Source organism: Balaenoptera acutorostrata, chromosome 2 (genome assembly GCF_949987535.1).
Source record: "Balaenoptera acutorostrata chromosome 2, mBalAcu1.1, whole genome shotgun sequence".
NCBI lineage: Eukaryota > Metazoa > Chordata > Mammalia > Artiodactyla > Balaenopteridae > Balaenoptera > Balaenoptera acutorostrata.
The window spans coordinates 160585893-160611597 of record NC_080065.1 but is presented as its reverse complement, the minus strand read 5'-3'; the positions used below and the strand labels follow the sequence as shown (position 1 = coordinate 160611597).

Here is a 25705-nt window from a genome sequence, read left to right as displayed (position 1 = left end):
AGGAAGAAGATCTGATGTTTATGATCAGCCCGTCCCTCATTTCTAACAGGGCATTTCAAGATGAGACCTAATTACCTGAAAACTCTTTCACCTTTTAAGGCAATTTCCCAGTTGGCCTTTACCCCAACATTTTATGATAATTCTTTTTCTAAATCAAGACACACCATATGATGAAGTTTGGGAAGTATTTCCTCACCAGGAAGTTAAAAAATAAAACCGCAAGGCAGCATCTGTTTTGATTGCTTTATTGGAACATGATGGTAACACAAAACATGGATTTGGGGGCCCACCACAGATGGTTCTCCTCTAGGGAGCATGTGCCTCACTTCTTCAGCCAGCAGGGGCTCCAGGAGGCCCCCAGGAGGGCAGGGGCAGCTAGAGACAGACCTGCAGTGGCAAGTGGCATGTGAGCACCTTGACCTCAGCCCTGACCAGCTGAGTCTGTGATCAGCCAGACCAGTCTTATGCTCTATCTACTTGGCCATGACTTAGAGATTCACCTGTCTCAGACTCTTGAGGAAATTTCCAAGAAGGGGATTCTGGGGTTTCCAGAAGGAATCCAGCCAAGAGACTGAGCATCTCTGGGGGCCACTGGGGCAAATTGTGCCTTCAGGTGTATTGGCAGATAAACTGCTTAAAGCTCCTACTATATAGGCCAAACAGTCTTCTAAGGGCTAGACATAAAATGGTCAACAGAAACAGGCAAGACTCATGACCTCCTGAGTAGGGGAGACGGACAGGGGTCAGGGAACCACACAGATGACTGTAAATGACAACCATGCCCATGGCTTCCAAGGACAGTTCTGGGGGTATGGGTGGGAGGACTGACCCAGTAGGGAGGGTCAAAAAAGACTCCCTCAAGAAGTGACGTTTTGGCTGAGATCCTATGGCTGAAAGGGCAAGAGGAGCTTTTCAAGTCATGGAAGCAGCTCTGTGTGTGGCCTGGTAGCTGGAAGGAGTAGTGAGATAAATAAACCCAAAGGAGAAGGCCGGTAGGGTTGGGATGAAGAGATGGAAGGGAGTGTGGGGCAAGAGGAGGCTGGAAGGCATGTCGGAGCCCACCACGCGGGGCCTGAGGGCTGTGGGAAAGATGGTTTTCTGTATGGGTTTGCATTTTGCACAGCCCAGTGTGGCCATGGGGTGGAGGGTGGGCTGGAGGGAGGCCAGTGGGGAATACGGGAAGCTGTTTCAATTGTCCTGATGGAGGGGATGGCAGTGGGACTGAGTGATGACAAGGCAGGTGGAGAGAACCAGGTAAACGGTGGATACAAGTGGGAGCTAGGATACAAGAGGATGGACCATGTGGAGCCAGGAGAAAGTCGATGCCAAGATTGACCTTTGAAGCCAATGGCAGGGCTTCTGTCCGAGAAGGGGGACCCTGGGAGAGGAGCAGGCGGAGGGAGATGGTCAAGGTGCAGTTGTGGACATGCTCAGGGTGAGGTTGAAAGCCGGTCAAAGGCTCCCAGAAGGAGCCTGGGCTCCAGGTACACATGTGTGAGTAATCTCCTTAGAGATAAGTCTCCTAGTACCTTCAGAGGGTGGAGACGAGGCCACAGAGGGCGAGAAATCGCAGTGAGAGGAGAAGACTCAGGACTGAGCCTTGGGGAACAGCACATGTGGTGGCTGGGGAGAGAACGGTGGGCTGAAAGAGGGACTGAAAAGGCATGGGTGGATGGAGAGGGGGACCACAACAGGGGTTCTTGGAACCAAGGGAAGAGTGGGCTCAGGGAGGGGCAGCGGTCAGCGAGGAGAGCCCAGGAACACCCTTATCTCTCTGGGGCTCCACCTCCTTGGGCCTCTTCAACAACCCTGAAAATAGGAAAGGGGAGCGTAGCCCCTGGGGCAGAGGAGTAAAGAGCTGCTCCAAGGTGTCCACCGCCACGCCCACGGTCCCGCATCCAGCAGAGAGTGCAGCGGGGCCAACGTCCCCACCCCCGCCTGTCATGTCCTCACCACCCCACCTCTCCCTGTCCGTCCCTGTGGCCCCGCACACTTTCCCCAGCAAGTCTGCTCCATGCCACTCCTTGTTGATGGAAAGCACCAGAGAGGGTCAGAACTGCAGCATGAAGGGACCCCCCAGGCTCCGGGTCTGAGCCTCGCTAGCAGGAGGGTCGGCTGAGTCAAGGAAATATCGTGGCCTCTCCTGAGAGGCAGTGTAGTGTTGTGTCAAGAGCACGGGCTTCTACCCATCCTCCCATTGGTCTATTCGTCTGTTTGTTCCTTCCTTTAACAACTATTCTCAAGTGCTTCCTATGTGCCAGGCACACTTTCTAGCTGAGTGGCCCCTTACTTCTCTGAGCCTCAATCTCCATTCCTGTAAAGACAGGTCGACCATCCCTGCCACATGTAACGAGGATGACGTGAGCTCATGCGGCATGAGCTCATGTGTACTCGGCACACAGTAGGTGTTCATTAAAGGCTAACGTCCTTCCTTTCCCTTCCCTTCCCTCCCTTCATCCCGCAGGACCCACGAGGGAGTGAGAGGCCAATGCTTCATGGCAACCACCCTCCGCCGTGCTCAGAGGGCAGGCGTGTGTCTGCACATACACCTCCGTGTACGCGCCCGTGTGCGCATCCCCGAAAGTCCCACCGTCTCTGCCCGTGACTCAGGGCCAGCACCAACGTGAGCTCTGAACCCATGGGATTCAGCAGACCCAGACCCAGGGGAGTCTGAGCGCAGATCATCTGCTCCATCCGAGGCCAGAGGACCCCAGCACCCACGATGTGCCCTGGGAGATCCCAGACTCAGGCTAGGGTGTGTCCTCGGTGGTTTGGGGGGGCTGCTGGGTCCTTAGTGGCTCCAGGAGTCAAATGTTGGTGACCAGAAGCAGGATCTTCAGCGTTCTGGGGCTGGGTCTAGACAGCCTCGGAGGGCAGCATCCTCACCGATTCCTGGGCCAGTGTCCTTAGCAGCTCCTCAGACAGTGGCTTTCCCGGCTGCTCCTCCAAGGGGCCTCCCACGTGTCTCTGGAGGAATCTAAGCGCCCACAGCCTCTTGCAGCAGCTCAGAAGATTGCTGGAGCACAGGGTGCAGGACATCGCTGGCTTCCTGGGGAGACACAAGCATAGGTTAGGGCCGAGGTGACCACCGAGCAAGGCCAGTAGGGCCAGACCTAGCCTCTGGCCTTTGCTTCTTCTAAGCTGGGAGCTGGGAAGGGTGGGGTGGTATGGGGCGGGGAACCTCCCACGTGCAACAGGGACTTGTTCCCTCAACCCACAATGGGGAGCATTCAGGAGACTTGCTTTCAAACCCCAAATCAGCTTCTAACATGCTGTGTACACTTGGTCAAGTTACTTAACCTCTCTGAACCTTAAGTGGAGGTAAAAATAACCACTTTTCCAATTCTTGAAAGGATTAAGTGTTATAAAATATGTTTAAAAGTATCCCACACATTGCCTGGCTCATGGTAGGAGACCAATGAATGTTTGCTATTTCTGTGTCTGAATAAAATGATTCCTGAACACCTACATCATGTTTTGCATGAGTTGGGGGAAGGCTGGGAGAAGAAGACACAAAGATTTAGTCAGCCTTGCATTAAAATCAGTTGTGAATGCGTCCGTCTCTCCATTAGAATGTGTGGTCCCTGAAGGCAAGGCGCTTGCCTTTCAAACCCCTACTAAGTGGCTACCGGCACGTAGTAGGTCATCAGTTGTGTCCGTTGAGTCAAGCTGATTGAAGGTCACTAAAGGTAAGTTAGCCAAACACTTGGGAGGAAAGTTTTTAAAAAAGTATTTGACATACATTGTCAGAAAGATGAAGACTTCCCCCATATCTGGTTATACAAAATTCCTTTGCCCTGTTGCCTGCTAAGATGTAGACAGCTGACCTGCTTTTTCCTTCTGATACTTTCAGTGAGTAAGAATTCCTTCATTGTTTTTATTTCAAGCCTTCTGAGGTCAAGAGAAAAAGCCTCAGTGTGGAGGGCCTGTGTTTTTAGTACTCAACACGCAGGTGTCCCTTTATAACCTGGAGTGGGGACAGGCTCAGAGCTTTCATCAGGCAATGGGATCTGGCCAGACTTGGGTGGCATTGTTTTGTGTCATTGTTTCTATGATCACAAGTACTTTCTGTTTTCCACAAGCGATACTGCATTTCCATTTATGGTGATGATATAAAGTCTTATAAATATATTTCAGTGAGAACAGCCAGGTGGTGTAGAGATTTAAGTGAATATAATGCAGTTGGGAGAGGATTATGGGCTGCACAGGGAAGGGGATTTGCAAGCAAGTGTGGTTTGAGGAGTGTCCTTGCAAGTCCTGGCCCATCCTGGCTCACGCTTGGCCCCAATGCAGGAGAAGCTAAGTATTGCTTGGTGTCCCTAGACACTCTGCCTGGGGTCTCTGCAGCTCCAGGGCAGGAAAAAATCTGGCTTTAGCTCTGTCTAAGGCAATGGATGCCACCTAGTTTCTTGCTTCCCTGCCTAGGCTGGAGCAGTAGTTTTCTTCGTCCAGTTTCAGGCTGGAAGCTAGCCCTTGCTTGGTCCTGAGACTCACTGTGGGTCCTCTGGATGTCCCATGAAACTCATGCCTGGCCTCAGCTCTAGCCATCATCTGTTAGGGTATTCTGGCCGCCAGAGGAATCGAACTCACTCCCTTCCACATGGAGAGAGAGAAAAGCATCATGCTTCCCCTTAGAGACCATCAGAGGGGAGGTGTAGATTTGGATGCCTGCCTTTGTAAAGGCTTTGTGAACAATGACACAGCCAGCACCCACAGCCAACACCCAAGCTTCCTTCAGTGCATGGTGTGTTCTGGCTTAGCCAGTGCTGGAGGCCTTGCATGGCCCAAGCTCTCTCATGGGTTTGGCCAGCCCCACCGCCCCCAGAACACCTGCCCTCACCTGGACCTCCAGGTCACACCCCTGCACTTCAGAGGCTCCGGTTCTTCTCCACGCCAGCAGTGTACATATTTGACCAAGTAGGCAGGTATCTACCCTTGGATTAACATTCCAGATGGAGCCTGAAGTGTGATAAAGTGACTTTCACGTAGATTAGTGAAATTATCAAAGACAAGCTAGCTCTAGGCTAGGAAATTACCTCCCTTCTTCTAAAAGGCTGTAAAATCATTTAAAATAATATTATTATGGAAGTATCACATGTTCATAGTAAAAAATTCAGAACATAGAGACTAACATAAAGAAGAAAATAAACATCTCAAATAACTCCTCTACTCAGACATATCTTTTTGCTACATGGAGATTGTGTCATTAAATATTTGTAAATGAAATACATCAAAGAGGCTATATAAAAAACACATATGTGTGGCTTAAAATATTAAAGAATATTAAAATGAATACAAGTGTAACCACCTCTCAGGTTAAGAAACAGAATTTATCAGTCCCCGACTTGTTTCAGCAAATATGTATGTCCTCCTGAATAATATACTGTGTTGTTCTGCCGGCATTTTACTTTTATATAAATGGAACCATGTTTTAGGATTCTTTTCTGTAGCTTCCTTTTTTTAGTTGTTGTTTAACATTATACTTTTGAGATTAAACTCTGTCAATGCGTGAACCTGTAGTTCATTTTCACAGTCATAAAGTATTCCATCATGGGAAGATACTCCAATTTATTTATCCATTCACCTGCTGGTGGACATCTGGGTTGTTTCTCATTTTTATCTTCTCCCTTCTCATACTTGTTTTTGAATCTACACTCTATTGGCCTCATCAAATAAACAGGAGAGTTTCCCTTTTACTCTCCTCTGAAGAGTTTGAGCAGGACTGGAACAATCTGTTCCTTGAGTGTTTGGTAGAAATCCTTGGCAAAACCAAGTACTACTGGTGTTTCATTCACTTTCTTTATTTTTTAATGGTTATAGGACCATTCGGGTTTTCTGCTTCTTCCCAAGTCAGTTTTGGCACGTTCTGTTGCTAGGAATTCGTGCACTGCATCTGAATTTTCCCTTGTTTTGGGCATAAAATTGACCACAATGTTCCTATCATCTTTCTTAATCTCTGCAAAATCTATAATAATATCTCCCTTTTAGTCTTAATATTGTTTGCTTATGATGTTAATGATTAATTTCTCTTTGTAGTTTTGTCAATGTTACTTTGTCAGTTTTACTTTTTGAAGATGGTTTATTTGGTACATACAAGTTTAGAATTCTTATCCTTCTAGTGAATTGAATCTTTTTTCAAAAGATGGTGACCCTCTTTATCTTTAGTAATATTTTTTGCTTACAGTTCACTTTGTCTGCTGTTAATATAGCTACCCAGATTTCTTTTGGTTAGTATTTGCCTAGTGTATCTTATTTTTCCTTCCTTATACTTTCAACTTTTTTGTTTCCTTAAGTGTATCTCTTTGTAAAAATATTTGTTTGGGTTTAAAAAAAATCAAGTCTGACAATCTCCATTGTTTTAATTGGCCCAGGTTATTCCATTTACATGTCCTGTGATTACTGATATATTTTGACTAATTTCTTCTATGTGATTTTGTGTTCTACATTTGTCCCATCTTTTCTAATATTTCCTGTCTTTTTTTTTTGCTTTGTTTTAAACTGTCTTTTTTCTCCTTCCCTTTCCTCCTTACCATATGGAATTTCCATCCTCTTATTAAAATTTTTTGCCATGCATATTTAACTTAATAATGTCTAGTGGTATGGGGCCCTTCCTCCTTTGCTTAGCTTGCCATCCATGCCAAAGGTAAGTTGGGATGAGACACTAAGCTGGATTCCCACACTGTGTAGACTTCATTACATTACACACGTCTAGAGATACTTGTATGTTTAATATTCCTGGACTCCTTTATGTCCCATCTTTGCCCTGAGCTCTGACACTTGAGGCTAGGAGATGTTAATGGGGTTCTAGGAGAGCACATAATAGGTTGTCTGCCATTCGGTAAGTGCTTATGGTAAACATCTTATTTTTACCTTCCCATCATCAATTCCCCTTCTCTTGGCAATAACATCTTGATTCTTCTTTGGGATCCAAACTTCCCTACTCTTTGTCCATGTGGGTGAGGTGAGATTTACCTTATTCATTGCATTGGCTCCAGGTCTGGGTACAGAGGTAGAGACAGGACCCCATCCAGCCAATGAAACTTAAGCCTAAAACTTTCTGTTGGAACGGGAGGAAAGGGGCATATTTTCCACTGGGGCTACTAAGATGGTAAGATGTAAGCTTGGAGCTCCTGGTGGCACCATGGGGAGACTCTAACTGAAAATGAAGGCAACACAGGGTGAAACTGCGTTGAAAGCTGGAGAAAGACAAATTTATGATGACATTTGAGCCCCTGAATCCAACTTGAAGCTACTCTTGATTTCTTCAGTTCTATAAGCTAGTTCCCTACCTCCACCAATCCCAACCTCTTTTAATTGGGTTTCTGCTACTGGCAGTTAATAGTGTCCTAGTAGCATTCTTAAATAAATGTTCTTTGAATATCTTTTCACATGTGGGTGCTATAATATGTTCAGCCACCAGGGGTCAGGACCCAGTTTCAGTGAGAAGCCTTGCTCAGTCTCGCTCTGAACCTCGGTTTTCTCGTCTGTGAAATATGTTAATAATATCAAGCTCACAGGACAATTGTAAGGACTCAGATAATGACTGTCAGTGACCTTTTCCATTACCATCTACTACTGCTTATAGTACAAATTATCACACAGAACCACCTCATGCACACATTACTCTGCTCTGTCTTGTACTTGCACCTACACACATGTCATCCCCATTGCTTGAAATTCCTTTACCTTCTTTGCTGTGCACTTTGAAGTGTTTCAAGGTTCTGTTCAGGCATCACCTCCTCTGGGAAGCTGTCTCTGAGGTCTCCCAGGATTACTGATTCCCTCCTGGCTCCTACAGCCCCTCCGCTGAGACACTTAACCTCCTTGGGTTAACCATCAGTTTACCTGTCTAACTCCCAGACTAAAGGCAGGTGTTGGATTTTTCATCATCTACCCCACTGTCCAAGTTTATAGCAGGTGTTCAATCGTGTGTGTGAACTAATGAATGAAAAACCCAGCCAATCTCATTTTCGATAGTGATTCTCCCATTTTCTGACTTCCCAAGTTCACAGGTCAGCAGAAGCAGAAGCACTTCCCCTGGCTGTGGGACAGCCCTTACCCCTCTGTGTGATGTCTCATGCTGGCTTTATTTCTATATCTACCTTCCCACTACTACCAGCCCAGAAGAGCATTGTGAGCCAGGACCTTGGGACAGACAGTGAGGCATGGTGACCATTTCAGCAAATACCTGCTGAGCACCAGCCCTGTGTTGGGATGATTGGGACAAAATGTGAGATTTAGAACCAGGAGTCATGCATTCAGTTTGAGGCTTCCTCACTCCCCTGCTGTCGGGTCTCAGACAGCTCCACCTCCCTGTCGAAGCCCATCTCCTCATCTGTAAAATGGGCATAATCCCAGGGGAAGTGCTGTAGAAGCCAGGAGAAGTGATGGGAGAAGAGAAACGTTTAGAAATTCCAGAAGATTCTCCCTTTCTCCCTCCTCCTTTGTTTCCCGCGATGGGTACAGCCATTAGCTGCTTTTCCCTGAGGGTCACCAAGAACTGGCACTTGAGGGACTGCGTGTTGAAGGCTGGGTTGATCCCTGAACCCAGACCCTTGCTTATCCTGCACCCAAGCATCTGGGGGAACTGCCACACCCAGAAGGGCAGTTTCACATATATCCTGCGAACTGGGTCAGTGCAAAGTCCCCTCTCCTTTTTGAGGAAAGGGAAGTGGAGGAACTTAGAAAGGGGAAGTGGCCCTCTAGTGTCCTGGGAGCCAGCCACAACCCACCAAGCATCTGTCCCCTTGCCTTACGCTTTTGCCAAAATCAGGGGTGACCCTCTTCTCCAAGCAGACCTAATTTCTGGTTGTCCTAAAATAAGCTATGAGGTGGAAATTTCAGGATGCCAAGTTACCCAGAGCCCACTCGTATGAGTGTTATCTTCAAATAACTTTGTTTTCTACCACAAACCAGTACTACCCAGTATTTGGCCGAAATGACCAAACTTCAGCCCTCCGCTCATGAAAGAAATGATTTTTTTCAGGGCCTTCTCATACTTTTCTGGAAGTAAACACAGAGGGTTTGCCTGCATCAGCGTCTGCTTTGAAGGGTGGAGGGCCGGGGTAGGATGATGGGCGCCCATGGCCAAGTCCATAGATGGAGCTCTCTTTCTGTCCTTCAAGCTGGGCAAAGGCTTCCTGCAGGAGTTTTGCAAAAACAGTGTTCATTTTCATGACAAATAAGGTGGGAGAAGCATGCACCCACCACTGGGAGAGCCAAGGCCTCAGGGCATGGGTCTGGCAGTTTCCATGGGGTCCTCTTTAAGGCCCTCAGTCAATAGTCACGTTGAGTGCTTACTGTGTGTTTGGGGTGCCTTGGGGGCCCCACCACCCACTTCTTTACAGATGAGGGAACTGGCTTTTCGTGGGATTAAGTGACCTGCCTGACCAAGGTCACACCAGTGCGTGGAGGAACAGGGCTCTGTGCCACGTCTGCTAGGTCCAAAGCCTGTGCTCTGAGCCCTAAGAGCAACCAGATGACAGCCGCTATGCACGGAGCTCCTGCTGCACGCCAGGCCTGGTTCTGGGCGTTTTGTAAATATGAGCTCAACCTCAAGGGGTAGGTACCGTTAGTCCCCCTATTTGATGGAGGAGGAAACTAAGGCACAGAGAGGTTAGGAAACTTGCCCGAGGTCACACAGCCGGTAAGGAGTGTTGGGCATGTTATAGCACGCTGGGCTTGCTGCTTGAAGGAGAAGTGAAGGCGTGCCGCGGCTCACTTCCACTCAACCCTTCCTTTGCCTCCGTGTCACCCACTTTTTGCTGATGAATGAGACGGCAGAATAATAAAACGTTGAGAGTCATCATGGGTCAGGCACTTAACGTTGAACTCTCGCAATATCCATGTGATACATATGATAGAGTTACGATATTCTTATCTCCAACAGATGAGGAAGTCTGAGCCCAAAGAACTTTAGTTCACTTGCACAGCCAATAAGTGGTGGAGGATTGAAAGAGCCCAGCTTGGCCCACCTGCAAAGCTGGAGATTCCCTGCCCCCACCTCCCCTCCCCGTCCAATGCATGTGGACTCTGGGCCATGATCAGACCTCCCCAGTCCCAAGGGAGATCTTGTGTTCACCCTGCCCGGCTGCTCCAACCCTAAGTAACCTCTCTTTGAGACTGGCTGGCTTGCCCAATCCTCTCCCTGAAACTCTGGAATGTCTTTTAAAACTGAAGGAAACCCCCAAAACCATGCCCACTCACGCCAGTGGGTGCTCACGGAAAAAGAACCCACAGTGCCCGAGGCAAGTCTCAAAGTCATGTCCTATCACTCACTCCATCCCACCCCGCTGAGGCAGGCGAAAGGTCACGCCCATTTCATAGATGGGAAATTGAAGCTCAGAGAGGCTGCCATTTGCCCAAGGTCATCAAGGTGGGTCGGGCGCTGCATCCCGGCCTCAGCTCCTGGCATCACTATGCCAGTTCTTTTGACTGAAGACTTATTTGCTCTGTAGTCTCTGAACGGCTCAGGCCCTGGACGTGGGCTCATCTCTCTGATGGTTCCTCCTTAGCCCCTTCTTCTCCCTCTTCCCCGCCCCTCTGTCCATCCTTAAATGCCAAAGACCCCTTCTCCTTGCCAGCTGTACCTCTGCCCTACTCAGCCCCCCTCACAGCCCTTCTAGGACCCTCCCCCTGCGTGGCACCCAGGAAGTGATGCCTTCAGAGGTGGCTGGTGGGCCCCCGTACAGCCAGTCTAGAAAACAATTAAGCAAAGTGTAACAAAAGGCCTCAAATATCCCTCTCCTTTCACCAGTAATTCCGGTTCCAGAAATTCAGTTTCTGGGGAAATAATTTGAAAGAAACAGAATATTCTCGGCATGGAGATGTTCATCAGAGGATTGCTTATAAGAGCAAAAATAACGTCGAGACAAGGGCAAAATACAACAATAGGAGAACATTTTAGTCAATCTCGAGGCTCCTCTTGGAGCCCCATGCCTGCCAGTGAACTGCTGTGGACGATACTGTTCTGGGGCCTGTGTATCTATTCTCTCCTCGAACCCTTACAACGACCTTTTGAAGCGGGTACTAGCAACATCCCCATTTACAGATGAAGAAATGGAGGCACGGAGAGGTAACGTGCCCAGGGTCCATCAGCTCCCAGGCAGTCTGACTCTACCAGGCTCAGCCATTCCCAGGGCAGTGGTGGTTAATAGTCACCATCACCGGCTAGTTAGGTGTTGAACGTGGGCCAGTGTGTCAGGTGTGCGGTGTGTCGCTGGTGGGGTAGGACAGGATACTAATTTGAGATGTAGTGGGCTTGTCCCCATTGCCAGTGCCACCCCCCCCCCCGCCCTTCAGGCAGTGACTCGGAACAGAAACAGAAACAATGGTGAGAGAGTTCAAGGGCATTTGGCTTTCAGAAGCCTGTGAGAGCAGTTCCCCAGCACCCAGAGAGGAAGCTGGGGCAGGAGGCTGAGTTAGCTGCTAGAGTGGGCCCTGCCCCCAGCCTGTCCTTTGGGGTCAGAATGCTCGTTGGAGGCAAGATGAGGGGGTCACTGGAGGATGAGTGTGAGTGTCTGAAAGTAGAGGGGCTTGTGTTCGGCTTCCTAGGACAAGGCGGGGGGTGGGCCTGCAGACATGGCCGTGAAGAGGCTTCACGGAGCTCTGTACCCCAGTTCCTCTGCTCTCACATGGGGTACAAGAGGCCCCTAAAATCTCCCAGACCTACAGTGAGCCCTAGCGTGTGGCTGGGCCTTGGGGCCTGCCTGCTGGGGGATTCCTGGGGGCCTGGGGGCCTGTAGCAGAGGCCGAGGCCCTTGGGAGGGTGTGGCTCTTCCTCAGCAACCCAGGGGCGGCCTGGAGCAGGCCAGCTGTGTCCCCAGGGCCCAGGCATGGCATGGGCACCATGGAGGGAGAAGATAGCCATGGGGGCCAGACAGCCTCCGGGAACTTAGCTTGCCCTGGAGGGAAGGAGGGGGCAGTGGAGAGACTCTTGTATTGACTGGGTTCAACTTCCAAAGTCACCGTGTTTACAGCTGGAAGTGCCTGAGAGCCCCTGACCTGGAAAATGTACGTTTTTCCACCATCCGTGAAGTGGTGGCCTGTGGGCGTCCAGAGCAGAATGAAGCAAAGAATCTTACACCTGAGCGGACTCAGCGCTCTGCCCTAAGCTTCCGTCCCAGGCCAAGCATTAACGCCCTTGGTCCCTTTCCCAGCCCTGGGAGGGAGGAGCTGGGATGATCAGTCCTACTTTTCAGATGGGGGCAAAGTTTTAGCAAAGGAAGTACCTGCCCATCAGTCGCCTTCCCATCGTCTGTGAATCCCCGGTCCCTCCGTCCCCTCCCCGTCCCTCCTTTCCTCCCCCACTTCCAGGCTCCTCTGCCTAGGATGGCACCTCTAACCTCTGCCCTCCAGCTTAGAAAACTCCTGCTTGTCCCTCAGGAGTCAGCTGAGCCATCACCCCTTCCAGGAGGCTTTGCCCGATTCCCGGGCCACCCCGGGGCCCCCTGGGTCCCCACACCTGCCAGGTCCCAGCACTTATCCCACAGCTCATCTCACACATCCATTAGTCGCCCCCTTTACCCCCCACCCCCCACCCCCTACGGGGAAGGGGCACTAAAGGGCGACTGAGTGAATGAATCAGTAAGACTCAGCAGCCTCTAAAGCAGAGACCTGCTTAGGATCTCCACATGCGGATCCTCTTGTCGCCATGGTATTAGGACCACCTCTCTCATGAGTGACAGAAAGGGAGTACGGAGCGTGACTTCAGGGCTTGTGTGAGATGGCAACAGGAATGGGGTTTCTCTTTGACTTTCAATTTTAATGTTCCATTTCAATGATGATGAAGTATTCGTAAATATTCTGTGTTTCCCAAGTCAGTGTGGAAAAGGCAAGTTCCCCCAAATCCGCTGGGTGCTGGGGAATGCCCTGCTGCCCACCCACCCAGAGCGTCTGTCCCTGGGTGACATTGGCATGTGCTCAGTCCTGGAATGAGGAAGCCCTGAGTCTCATCCACCCGCCCGTGGGTCCCAAAGCCTGTGGCCCTTCCTGCAAGCTGCAGCCTTCTGCACGATCAGATGTGGACAAGCAGAGCCACGTGCCGCTTTGGGGAGCTGGGACAAACTCCCCTGCCCCCCACCTCCCTGCCCAGAGGTGGGCAGCGCGGGAATGGTCCTCACTTCTCAGGGGATCCTCAGGGGCTGTGGACGCCCTAAAATACCCACTGGGTCTCAGGCACACCCCGTCCCTGTCCCCTGACACGACCACAAACAGCTGCTGTAGGTTTAGTGAACACAGCATCACCCGAAAACAGAGAGCCCTGTGGCTCACTGCTGTTTCTTTAAGAGCAGTGACATCTGCTAGAAGCCTTAGCTCTCCTTGACAGATGAGGAAACTGGGGCTCAGAGGGGGATGTGATCTTCTAAAGGCCACACAGCCTGTCAGTGGCAGAGGCAGTGAGAAACCCCAGTCCCCTGTCTGCCAGGCTGGGTCTCTCTAGGAGCTCTGTCCTGCACCCAATCTGCATCCCTACCTGCCTGTGACCCCTGCACTCAAGGCTCAGGTTGCGACAAAGACATGTTTTACTGCATTTGCCTCCATGCTCAGGGTGACTCATTAGTATGAAAAACAGGTTCCTCCTCGCCCTCGCCAGAAGATTTTTGACACAAACACAGTTGGGGGTTTGGCATAATTTCTCTCTCTTGTTAGGCATTTATATATAATTAGTGTTGGAATGGTCCCCTGAGATGGATCCAAGCCCCCCATTTTCAGAGGAGGGACACGAGCCTCAGGGTCAATGTTCAAACTGAGCGATTCAGTGGCCACAGCTGAGACACAAGTCCACAGAGCCTGCCATAGACTTTTCAGCTGCTCCTTTACAGAGGGGCCACAGGAGGGAAGGAGTGAAGGAAGGAAGGAAGGAAGGAAGAGAGGGAGGGAGGGAGGGAAGGAGGGAGGGGGGAAGGAAGAAATAAAGGGAAAAGAAAGGAAGAAAGAAAAATGACCCCTTACAAGCATCTACCCTGTGTCGGGAGCTTTGCACAAATCGGTGCTAAGCCTCATCACAATCCTCACAGGGAGGTATTTTTATCCCCATTTTGCAGATGGGCAAGCTGAGGCTCAGACAGGGCAAGCCACCTGCCTACAGTCCAGGAGCCAGCAAGTGCTGGGGCTGGAATTGGCACCCTTTTCTTTCCCCTACACCAGCGGTTGGCAGACGATAGCCTGTGGGCCAAATTCAGCCCACCACCTATTTTGTTGAAATGGTTGAAAAAAAAAGTGAACAGAAGAATAACATTTTGTGACTGGTGAAAATGATATGGAACTCCAATTTCGGTGCCCCTAAATAAAGTTTTATTGGAAGACAGCCACCCCCATTCATTTAAGGATCGTCTGGGGCTGCTTTTGTGCCGTACCGCCAGGGTTGAGTAGTGGTGACGGAGAACATAGGCGCCGCAAAGCTAACTTATTTACTATCTGGCCCTTTGCAGAAGAGGCTGGCAGAGCCCTGCCCTCCACCCTGCCGTCTCCCAGGGGTCTGGAAGGTCTACAGGGCCTCCCTGTAGTTGCGCAGGCTGTTCTCTGCACAAGAGCATCGGGGCTGAAATCCAGACCTCTTTCTGCTTGCCAAGCTGTGCGGCCTGGGGCTGGGTCCCCTGGAGAAAGGGCTTTCTCTTAATTTGTTCACCTAGAGTGTTCACCTTTTTCTCATGGGTACGAAGCAACTAGCAGCGGCCCCGAAGGCATGGTTCCCCTTCCCTCCCCTTCGCAGCCCCTGGGAAGGCAGCTCCATAGCAGTCCTGTCAGATCTGCGGCACAAGGAGCCAGAAGGGAAGGTGGGGAGAGCGCAGGGGTCTGTGCAAAGCCAGGGAGGGAGGGAGGATGGCGGGGCACAGACGGGGCCTCCAGCTCGCTTCAAAGGCACAATCACCAGGGAGGTAAAGGAGGGGTTCTCTACCTTTCAAGTGACTCCTGGGGGGGCCACCATTTATTCTCCTTGACTTTTGAGGTTGTAAAAGGCTTCCCACCTCCTCTCCCTCTGCTCTTCCCCTGACTTCCTCTCCAGGGCTGGGAAGGGGGTCTCACTCCCCAAACTCTCTGAAGAGACAGAAGATGAAAAGGGTTAATACCTTGCTGCAGTCCGCTGCTCTGCCCGCAGCTGTGTAGAAGCGCGGGCCCCGCAGGCCTGAGTACGGCCTTTCCGAGCCCACCCAGGCGGGAGGTAGGGACGTGGGCCGCCTGCGGGTCCAGGATGCAGCCTCCCGCCCCCCTCCCCAAGGGCCTACCAACCGCCGAGCGCTGCCATAAAGCCCGAGCGCCTGGTGAAGGAGAAACGGGACCATGGACACAGAAGGGAGTGGGGGAAGGGAGGGAAAGAAAACACGAAACAGAACGGAAAAAGGAAAGCAAGGAAGAACAGACAGAAAATAACGAAAGAACCTCAACAGCATTATGCTAAGTGACACAGCCAGGCACAAAAGCACACGGATTATCTGAAATGTCCAGAATAGGCACATCTATAGAGACAGAAAGGAGATTTGTGGTTGTCTGGGGAATGCAGGGATCGGGAGGTTGATAGTTGAAGGCTACAGGGTTTCTTTGGGGTGATGAAAATGTTCTAAAATTGATTGTGGTGATGGCTGCACCGCTCTGTGAACAGACCAAAAACCGGTGAACTGTACACTTGAAATGAGTGAATCGTACAGCATGTGAAGTATATCTCGATAAAACTGTTATAAAAAAGAAAGACAGAAAATGACAGAAAAGAGACAAAATGAAAAGAAAGAAAAAGAGAAAGAGATGGATGGCAAAGAAGGAAAATTCATGTCTGTTAAGTCTGTTAAAGCGCCTGCCACCTGCCAGGAACTGTGCTAAGTGCCTGTATCCTTGACTCCATTATATTCTCACAATTCTGCGAAGTAGGTCTGATAATTATCATAGTTTTATAGGTAAGGAAACTTCAGCTCAGACTGTCAACGACTTGTCTAACATCACCCAACCCCTAACTAGTGGGGGACCAGGGCTCAGACCGGGCTCCCTAACTTCCACACGGAGGCAGGAAGACACCCCAGTAGCCTTGTGGTGTGACCGCCAGGCACAGAGGGCAGAGGTGACAAAGCAGCGGCCAGCAGGATACCAGTGTGCAGGGGGCAGCCAGGCCCCTTAGCCGGGGGTAGGGCGGGGGCTGGGAGGTTGGCGGGGAGAAGGAAGGGGGACCAGCTGCTCTGGGCGCCTCTACAAAGAGTGCTCAGAAAGGCCCCTTAAGAGATGCTGGAATCAATGTGCCAAAAAGTTAGACTATTTCAGGACCCAAATGATACAAATAAATAAGTCTGGGCTCTTGAAGCGGTAAATTATGCAAAACTTCCTTTCTGAGCAAAGTTCCTTCTTAAGAAGTGTGTGTACATCAGTCATGTAAACTTTTTACTGCTAAGGGAATTGCAGCCTCCTCCGCCAGACCAGACTGGACTTTGAGCAGAAGATAAAGCCACCTCCGCCCTCCCCCAGCCCCCAAACTCTGGCCAAATGGGGACATGGCGTGGAGATGCAATGGACCGCGTCCAGCTTGTCCGAACTCTGGATTCCCATCCCTACTCCGGGATCCCTTCGCTTCTCCTGGGAGGCAGGGTGAGGGGTGTGACTCTTTCCACCCGCAGACTCTATGATTTAGAGCGGCCGGTGGATTCCTCTGTGAGGCCCGCTGCTGACACCACTACTTGGAGGGAGGCCCACGGTGATGTCAAAGTTAGAAAAGGGAACCAGGAATTTCTGAGTTCCCACTGTGTTCCTGGAACTTAGCATTTCGAGACTTGGTTCCCTGATCTCTAAAGCGACTGGTGGTATTAGTCACTTCTCAGGGCTCTTGGGGACCTAGAATGAGATATTCATGCATTCATTCATTCACTTATTCATTCAACAAATATTACTGGGCATCCTGTGCCAGGCACTGTGCTAGGTGTTAGACAGGGACCAACAGAGACGTGAGCCTGCCCTCAGGGAGCTTGCGGTCTTGGGGAGCAGACACAGAACAGATAGGATGTCCCAAGAGGGGTAAGAAGACTGCCTTGGGCTGAGAGGAGGGTGCGTGGGATGGGACTAGGCATGGCCTGGGGACAGGACCGCGGGGCCCAGAGGAGGAGTTAGGGCAGCGGAAAGAGTCGGGCAGGGCAGGGCCTTGTTGGTCAGGATAAGAACTCTGTATCAGAGTCCAAGAGCACCAGAAGGGCAGAGCAGAGGCCCATTCCCAGCTGGAGGAAATGCTCTCTCACTGGCAGCAGAAGGAGGGCGGGCCCTGGCAATGCTGGCGAGAGGCCTGTGAGGGGAGAGAGCTGGCAGCAGGGGGGCACCCGTGGCTCCTGGCCTCCCTTTGCGCCTCTTCTTCCTGAGCTCTGACTCCAAACTCCAGACCCTGGGAGGGTGACAGCCGCAAGCACAGGGCCTCTGCAGAGGGGAGGAAGTGCCCGCCTGCCCCGGAGAGAGACGGCTGGCGCTCAGGAGCCTTATCTCCCTGCCTGGGGAGATTACGCAGGGCAAGGGAGTGTATGGGGAAAGACCCAAGGGCCCTGGGCAGGGGTCCAGAGATACAGGGTCTACTCCCTGCCCCTCCCCAGCTTGCTCTGGGCCTCAGGTCACTTGCCTCCCTGGGCCTTAGTTGCCTCATCTGCTGTCTATGGGAGTAGCACTCAGAGCCTGGGCTAAATTCAAGTCCATTCAGCATTTCCTCATGGAAAGAGCCTGGCTTTGGGGTCAGACGGGCTTGGGCTGGAATCCTAGCTCTGCCACAGATGGATGAGGCTGTGTGGCCCGATGTCAGCTACTTTGCTCCCAGAAGACTGCTGCTGGCTGGGGGCCCACATTTTGAGAACCACTGCCCTAGAATAACATCCGTCTGGGAGGAGGGCCTCTGCTTGGCTCACTGCTACACCCCCAGCAGTGCTGGCGTGTAGCAAATTCATGGTGAGAGCTTGTGAATGAATGAACTCTGAGTGGTTCGTTTTGGTGGGGACAGAAGGGGCTGGAGGGTGGGTGTGGGCTTGGGGATGGTGTCAGGAGGTGGTCAGGGACCAAATCATGAAGGGTCTCTAATGCTAAGCCAGGGAGCTGGGAATTGTGGTAGCTGAACATGGACCCCAGACGTCTACATCCTCATTGCTGGAACCTGAGAAAGTTATCTTATATGGCAAAAAGGACTTTGCAGATGTGATTAAGTTAAGGACTTTGGGATGGGGAGGTTATCCGGGATTATCCCAGTGGGCCCTAAATGTAATCACAAGTGCCCTTATTAAAAGAAGGAGGCAGAGGGAGATTTGGCTACAGAAGATGGGAAGGAGATGTGGCCATGGAGGCGAGAGGTCAGAGTGATGTGAGGAAGGGGCCACAAGCCAAGCAGAGCGGGTGGCCCCCAGAAGCCGGAAAAGGCAAGGAAACGGATTCTCCTCTGAAGCCTCCAGAAAGAACCAGCCCTACCAACATCTTGATCTCAGTCTCTTGATCTCCCAAACTGTAAGAAAAGAAATCCGTCTCGTTTCCAGTCACTGAGTTCACCGTCATTTGTTACAGCAGCCCTACCTTGGAAACGAATGCAGGCCTGTATTCAGTAGAAGCAGTGGAGCAGAAGGGGTGAGGTTGGGGACCCGGGGTCAGAGAAGGGCAGAGGTGATGAGGGGCGGGGTGAGGGTGGACAATGGGATCAGGAAGGGGCAGACAGAGCATCCTGCTGGGGAGGTGGCTGCTGGTTGGCCTCGGGGCAGGGAGGACCAGCCAGCTGTCACTGTCTCCTGGAGTCTCCCCTTGGGTGACTGTGCCGCCCCCCCCGCCCCCCCCCGCAACCTCCGCCATCACCAACCAAGGGCAGACACCTGGCCCCTTGGCAGGGATAAGGGCTCTCTGTCAGGTCAATGCTGGGTTTTGTTCCCAGATGGGGAGCAGGAAGGACACACTATCGGTCATCAGGGAAGCTGGGCGCCAACCTTATGGAAGGCCACACAAGTCCCCAGTCGCCCTGGCAGCCTCTACTGGAAAATCAAACTCTGGCTGTTCCTGGCTTCCTGGATCCCCATCCCCCCAACCATAGGATGAGGCCCTCCAACCGGTTCCCCATCCTCCTCTGCCAGACCCCTCTGCTCCGCGGCTGCTGTGTGTGATCCAGGCAGGCACGGCCTCTCAGCTGGCCTTGGTGGCCAGGGTGGCTGTGATGGTCAGAAGAGGAGGTGGACGCTCCCTGCCCCAGCGTGCCCGGCACCCAGAAGACAGGTGGTAATGGGGCTGCTGTTTCCGTTTTTGCTCAGCTCTTGGCTTTGGCTGCATCACTAGCTTGTGTCCCTTGAACAATTTACTTAAGTTCTCTGAGCCTCAGTTTCCCCATCTGTAAAGTGGAAACTAACAAGCATCAACTGCACAGGGTTGTGTGCAGAATGAAATGAGGCCCCGGGTCTAAAGGATCCAGCACCACCCTGGAGGAATGGGTCTTTCCCCTCCGCATTTGAGGCTCAGCTCAGAGGTCTGCTCCCGGGGACGGGCTCTTTGGGCCAGGCGCCGCCTCCTTTGGCTGCCCTGCGCACTGGGTTTCAAGCCTGGGCACGTGCTGCTCTGAACCGTGGCCAGTCTGTTCCTCAACCAGACAGGTGGTGAAGGTGGTGGCATGAGATGGGGGGCTGGCTTTATTTCCCTTTGCACCCTAGCACCTGGTACAGGGGTGGGGATAAGATGCTGTCACAGAAAGATTAATACCTAGAAATAGTGGCAAACCTAAAACTGGTACCTAGTGGGTGTTCAGTGAGGGCTGGCCATTGCTGGTGAGTGCCTGCTGAGTGTCTCCCTAAGGACTGGGGGTACAGGCAGCCTATTAACCCGGGTCCCACAGGTAAGAGCAGTAGAAAGTGGGATGGCAACGAGAATGAACAGTGCCAACGGCCTTCTCTAGAGTCCACACCCCGTGCTTTGTCCTTTGTTTGTTTTGTGAACTAAATCTGCTTTGTACCAGAGTCTGCTTCCTGAATGAGGCAGTGTGGAAGGACAGGGTCATCTTATCTATCAAGGCCAGACGTGGAAGCCTCCCCATCTGCATTTTGGAGTGATGCCTTTGGGTGGCTTGGAGGATGGATTTGAGAGGGAGAGACTGGAGGCAGGGAGGCCTGGAGGAGGCTGGTTGCAGGAGCAATGAAGCTTATTCCAGAAGGATAGCAGCGGACAGGTGGAGGGTCCAGGACCCAAGTCTATGCGGGGACACTCCACACCTGGCTCCAGCAAGGACCAGAGGGACACAAGGCCGAGGGGTCCAGTTGGGCAGTTTCACCCCCACAATGCTCCACAGGGACCAGCACCCAGAGCGGGTGAGTGTGCAGAGTCCATCCAAGCTTTTCTCAAGTCTGATGCTCAAAGGTCGAGAGACGACAAGTATCCTACCAGGGGTCCTAGAGCCTGTTGGCGCCCCTTAGCACATGTGTGCTTCAGGTGGCTCTGGGAGGTGACCAGGGCAGGCTGCTTGAAGACAGACCCCACATTCTACGAGATGAGGAAACTGAGGCGCAAGAGGGGCAGAGGCTCGCTCAAGCCACAGAGCTGAGACCGAGGCTGTACAGTTGACTTGCCATACCTGTCCATCAAAACATACGCCAAAATGTCACTTCTACATCCCTGGCGCTCAGCACTGTTCCTGGCATGTGATAGGAAGTTGACAAATGTTTGTGAATGAATGAATAAATGAATGAATGAATGAATGGATGGATGGATGAGTCAGTCACACAGACCAGCATTCTGGGGGGCAAAGGCATGGTCTGTGGGAAGACAAAGGAAAGTGACATTTATTGAGCATTTGTATGTGTCAGATGTTTTACCAGCATCCTTTCATTTATTCCTCTCAACAGCTAGATAGAGCTTGCTCAGACCTATAAACCTTCTGTCCATGTGTGAGCTTCCTCAGGCCACTCAAGTCTTTGGTGAGGTACCCCTTAATACCTTGCATGGGCTTTGTCAACAGTGAGTTGATCTCAATGTCATTCTGATCCTGTTTATCTTTTCAGCCTGGGTACCTCTCGGGGGTGGAGTCCTGGGGCATCCTCTCTCTTGCATCTCCTGCATCCCAGACATCCAATGGTCTACAAGACTATTTTTTAATAGCCTCCTAGATTTTGCTCTGTTCTCTTCTCTCTCATGGACCAGTACCACATCCCCCTTCACTGCTGTCCCCATCTCATTCTTCTGGTCCATGTCTTAGGGGACAACCAGAGCCCTCTTTCCAAAGTACAGAGATGCTTGGGTTATACCCATCCTTGCTTCTGATCCTTCCATCTTCCCCTAAGACCTACAGTACAATGTCCAAGCCTGGCTTTCTAGGCTTTGCCTTCCCAACTTGGCCAGTCCTCTTTCTCCTCCCACTTGAGCACCCCGAAAGTAAGAGCTGATGCATAAAAGGTGCTCAGTGATGGTGGGCTGAGTGGGGTCTCTGATTTAACCCCCAGGCAGCAGCATTATTACATGGCCATTTGAGGGCTGTCCTGGCAGATTTAGGTGAACACTTATGACCATTAACTAAGTGGCTGAGTTGGACCTCAAACTTAGGACTCCTGATTGTAAGGACAGGGTAGCTAGAAAAAAGGTCCACCAGTTCTGAGTCAGGGGAGCTCTATCCAGATCCCAGCTGTGTGGCCCTGGCCAAGTTCTCTGCGATTTGACTTGCTCCTTTTAAAAATGGAGGTAAAAAGTTCTACCTCAGGGGGTGTTTGGGAGGACGGAATAACACGAGGTTTGCAAGGTGCTCATAAAGATTTCCCAGCACATAACATCCAAAGCAGCACCTCGTGAACAGCTGTTACCACGAGTGGGACCCCGTCCCTGTGCCCGATCCCACACACAAACTGCCAGGGCAGTTACCTGTCTGTGCCTCCCTGGGGGGCCGTGACCTCTGTCCCACTCCACACCTGGAGCCTCAGGGGCCTCTCTTCCTGCCACCTGGGTCCTTGGCTTGGAATCCTCATCAGCTGAGAGCTGTTGGACTTCAGAGAAGTTCTGTGGGTGTCGTGGTCGGCGGGGCTGCAGCAGAAGAGCTGCTGGTATGCCGTGCGGAAGTCTCTATTCAGTGCAGCGTACAGGATGGGGTTCAGGGCTGAGTTGGCATAGCCCAGCCACAGAACCACGGCTTCGAAGGTCTCGTTGATGGCATTATCCCCTTTTAGCCCACGGTAAACAAACACGGTGAAGTAGGGGAACCAGCAGATGATGAAGGCCCCCATCACGGCTGCCAGGGTCACTGTGGCTTTGTGTTCCCTGATGGTGGCAGTCCTCCGGGAGCCCACGTTATGGATCCTCTTGGCCTGGTCCCACGCGATCTTGAAGATGCGGTAGTAGGTGATGCACATGACCAGCAGAGGCAGGTAGAAGGTGACCAGCCCGTCCACCAGGCCATACACCAAGTTGACCTGGACCTTGCACTTTGGGATGGTGTGATTGGCACTGCTGGTCTCAGTCCTGCTGTTCCATCCCAGGTGGATACACAGGAAGGATAGGGTGACGGAGATGACCCAAATTAAGACCAGGGAGATGGTGACACGGACAGGGGTGACCAGCATGGGGTAGCGCAGGGGATCTGTGACGGCGCAGTACCGGTCGAGGCTGATCATGAAGAGGTTGAGGATGGAGGCCGTGCAGAGCATGACGTCTAGGCTGGTATAGATATTGCAGAAGACCTTGCCGAAGTTCCACCTGCAGGACAGCTGGTGGAAGGCCGAAAAGGGCAGCACCAGGAGGCCGAGGAGCAGGTCAGTGATGGCCAAGGACACGATGAAGCAGTTGGTCAGGCTGCGGAGCCGGCGGTTCAAGCCCACCGCCAGGCAGACGACTACATTGCCGGCGATGGTGATGAGGATGAGGAGGGTGAGGACCACGCTGACGGTGATCTTCAACGCAGCAGGGTCCAGGCAAAAGGAAGAGGTCGTGCCATTGGATGCCATCCTGGGACCCTACGGCTCCTTCCCCTGCCTCCGGCCCCTGCTTGCTTCTCTTCCAGCTCCCCAAAGGGTCAATTATGTCAACCACTGGTCTCCAAGCTGCCCAACAGAGCCAAGAGAAGTGTCCGAATGTGGAGAGGCTGCAATGACCGAGCCAGTGCTGTTTTTCTAGAAATAAATAAAGCTGTCTCTTAGGAGGTGTTGGGCATGAGTATGAAGGAAGATGAGGGAAAGCTAGTCCTTGAAGCGAGGTTCCTGGTTCAAACGCCAGTCCTCAAATGACCCCTTGGCAGAGCCGGCTTCCTCCTGGGACTGAACAGATCTCCACTCTCCAGGTTTTGCATAGAGACGGACGCACCGGGGCATGAGTCTGGAGGTGGCTTTGGTTTTATTTGGGAGGCATCATGTGGCGGTATGGCTGCAGCCTTCTCCATAGCGGGCGGCTGCTCCCATCCACGTGACGGGGGTCTAGCACTGTTGCCTCTCCCTCTGGGGTCCACTGGAGAGCGTGAGCTAGAAATGCAAAGATTGAGTGTTGAGCATGTTGAAACCAGACTGAGAGTGTGACCTGATTCAAGACCTTGACCTCCCTTCGAGACACCAGGACGCATGGGACCAGTCCGGCACCACTCCTTAGAAGGGACAGAAGCAATCAACATACATAGCGGGAGGAGGATGGAAAACAGGAAGCAAGGGGCTGGACCACCAAGTCATCATGTGAGATACAGTTGGAGGGGCTAGGGTTGTTTATACTAGACAAAGAAAGGTCTAGACACAGACTCTAAGCTCCATGAAAACAGGGGCTGCATCTGCTTGTTCACTGCTAGTTCCCAGTGCCTGGCCCCACCGGTAGGCATTAAGCCTATGATGAATAAATGATAAAATGAATCAAAAAATAAGCAAATGTAATACATTTACTCTGATAAAGCGCCTAAAACAGTGTTCCACACTCTCGTTTTACAAAATGTCACCATACTCTAAATGCGGAGCCAAAAAACTTTTTCAGGAAAGGGCCAGGTAGCGAATATTTTCTGTTTGCATTCTTCAAGGTCTCTGCTGCAATTACTCAACTCTTGTTTAGTGTGAAAGCACCTCCACAGACAATGGGCAGATGAGTGATCATGGCTGTGCTCCAAGAAGACTTTACTACGGACACTGAAATTTGAATTTTACATCATTTTCTCGTGTTGCAAAATATTCTTCTTCTTTTGATTTTTTTTCTCAAACTCTTTAAAACAATTTCCAAGCTAAAAATGTAAATGCTATTCTTAGATCATGGGCTGCACAAAACCAAGAAGAGGACCAGATCTAGCTTGCTGTTGTAGTCTGCCAACTGCAGCCCCTCTCCACACCTGCTCTTAACACCTCTCTAAACCTCACTTTCCAGGTCAGCTGGTACAGAACTCACTCAGTCTTTCTAATGGCTGCATAACAGTCCCCAGGTTGGCTGGCTGTGGTTTATTTATCATCACTCTATCACAGGTATTTCGGTTGTTTCTAGTTCCTTCCTTCCTCCTTCCTTCTTACCTCCTGTCTCACGGCAAACATCACTTCAACAGAATGGCTGTACATGCAATGCTTCTTGGTTAAATCTCAGGTTAAATTCCTTCCTACTGGTGATATTCTATGATTCCAATTGATGCAAAACAAGCAAAGGCCCCGTTTGATTCCTGGACCCTTTATCTCAAGCTGATCCTGGTTTTCCAGAGAGCAGCCAGCAGGCAATCTCCTGGGATCCGGGAGTGTGCAGAAAATCAAGCTGACAGCGGAACCCCTCTCAGAAACAAGCTCATTACCATCTGACATAAATTAAGCCTCTCCTAGGCTCTTGCCTGGAGCTGTTTTGCAACCTGAATACGAGAGACATCATTTAGTCATAACCACTGTGTTGGTGCAGGGATCACGGCTCCTGGTCACCTTCTGCCGCTCTAGCAGGCTGGGCTAGAGTGGTGGTTCCTTTTTTCTTGGAGTTTCAAATAAGAACCACCCCTGTCATGTTTCTGTCTTACAGCCTAAGTCCCAGAAGTTTCCAGTGACCTTTGTGAAGGCAGGAGCTTTTGCCAATCTGTGGGTAGAATGATGGCCCTAGAGGGTCAAGGCACCCCAGGATCACCGTCATCATGATCAATGTCATTGTCACTATCACAGTTAATATAAAAAACGCTTTCTTGAACTTTCCTTTCAAATGTTAAAAGCAATGACATGCTTATTGAAGTAAACCAGGGGTCCTGAGGTATACAGGAAGGGCCAACTATTTGGGCCATCACGTACCCAAGCCCTCACGCCAGGGAGGTGACCGTTGCTCACCATTTGGTGTGATGGAGACCATACATTCTTCCTCTGAAGCTCTGCATGTACCAGACACATGTAGGACACTGTTTTATACACACTGTACACATTACACTGCTACTTCTTTTCCTCGTTTCTTTTAAAATGCCTATTATATAACGGACACCCCTCTGGATCACTTAGATCTAACTCATTCTTTTGGGAACCTAGGCTGTGGCAATACAACCACCACCATGAGAAGAGCCATGAAGAAGGACGTGTGCATCAGCAGGTGTGCAAGTGGCAAACAATGGGAGGCAACCTGAGTGTCCATCAGCAGGGGAATGGTTCAACCAAGGATGACACATCTGTACTGTAGAAGAGTCCTGGGCAAGGTGATATCATACATATTAAATGAAATATCATCTCATCCTCACAATGACCCCCAAGTGAGGGGAATCACTGTCTCTATTTAACAGTTGAGGAGAGCAAGGCTTGGAGAGGCCAAGTGACATCTCACCCTTAGTAAGTGTCCAGAGAGCCTGGATTCA

At 51.2% G+C, this 25705-nt stretch overlaps 1 protein-coding gene across 3 annotated transcripts in view; it reads right to left on the bottom strand.

The window, feature by feature from the left end:
• Positions 1-288: 288 nt before the first annotated feature.
• Positions 289-25705, bottom strand: part of HRH2 (histamine receptor H2) — a 47996-nt gene continuing 22579 nt past the window's right edge. For 2 of the 3 annotated variants that reach the window (XM_057539059.1, XM_057539065.1), the window contains exons 2-3: positions 21814-23399; positions 289-3049 (exon numbers count right to left, since the gene is read on the bottom strand). In XM_057539059.1, coding sequence (XP_057395042.1) covers positions 2857-3049; positions 21814-22889 — 1269 coding nt within the window. In that variant the 5' untranslated portion in view covers positions 22890-23399 and the 3' untranslated portion in view covers positions 289-2856. Of the gene's footprint in view, positions 3050-14899; positions 15040-21813; positions 23400-25705 lie in introns of all 3 variants that reach the window. The other variant, XR_009006752.1, reaches the window with a different exon arrangement.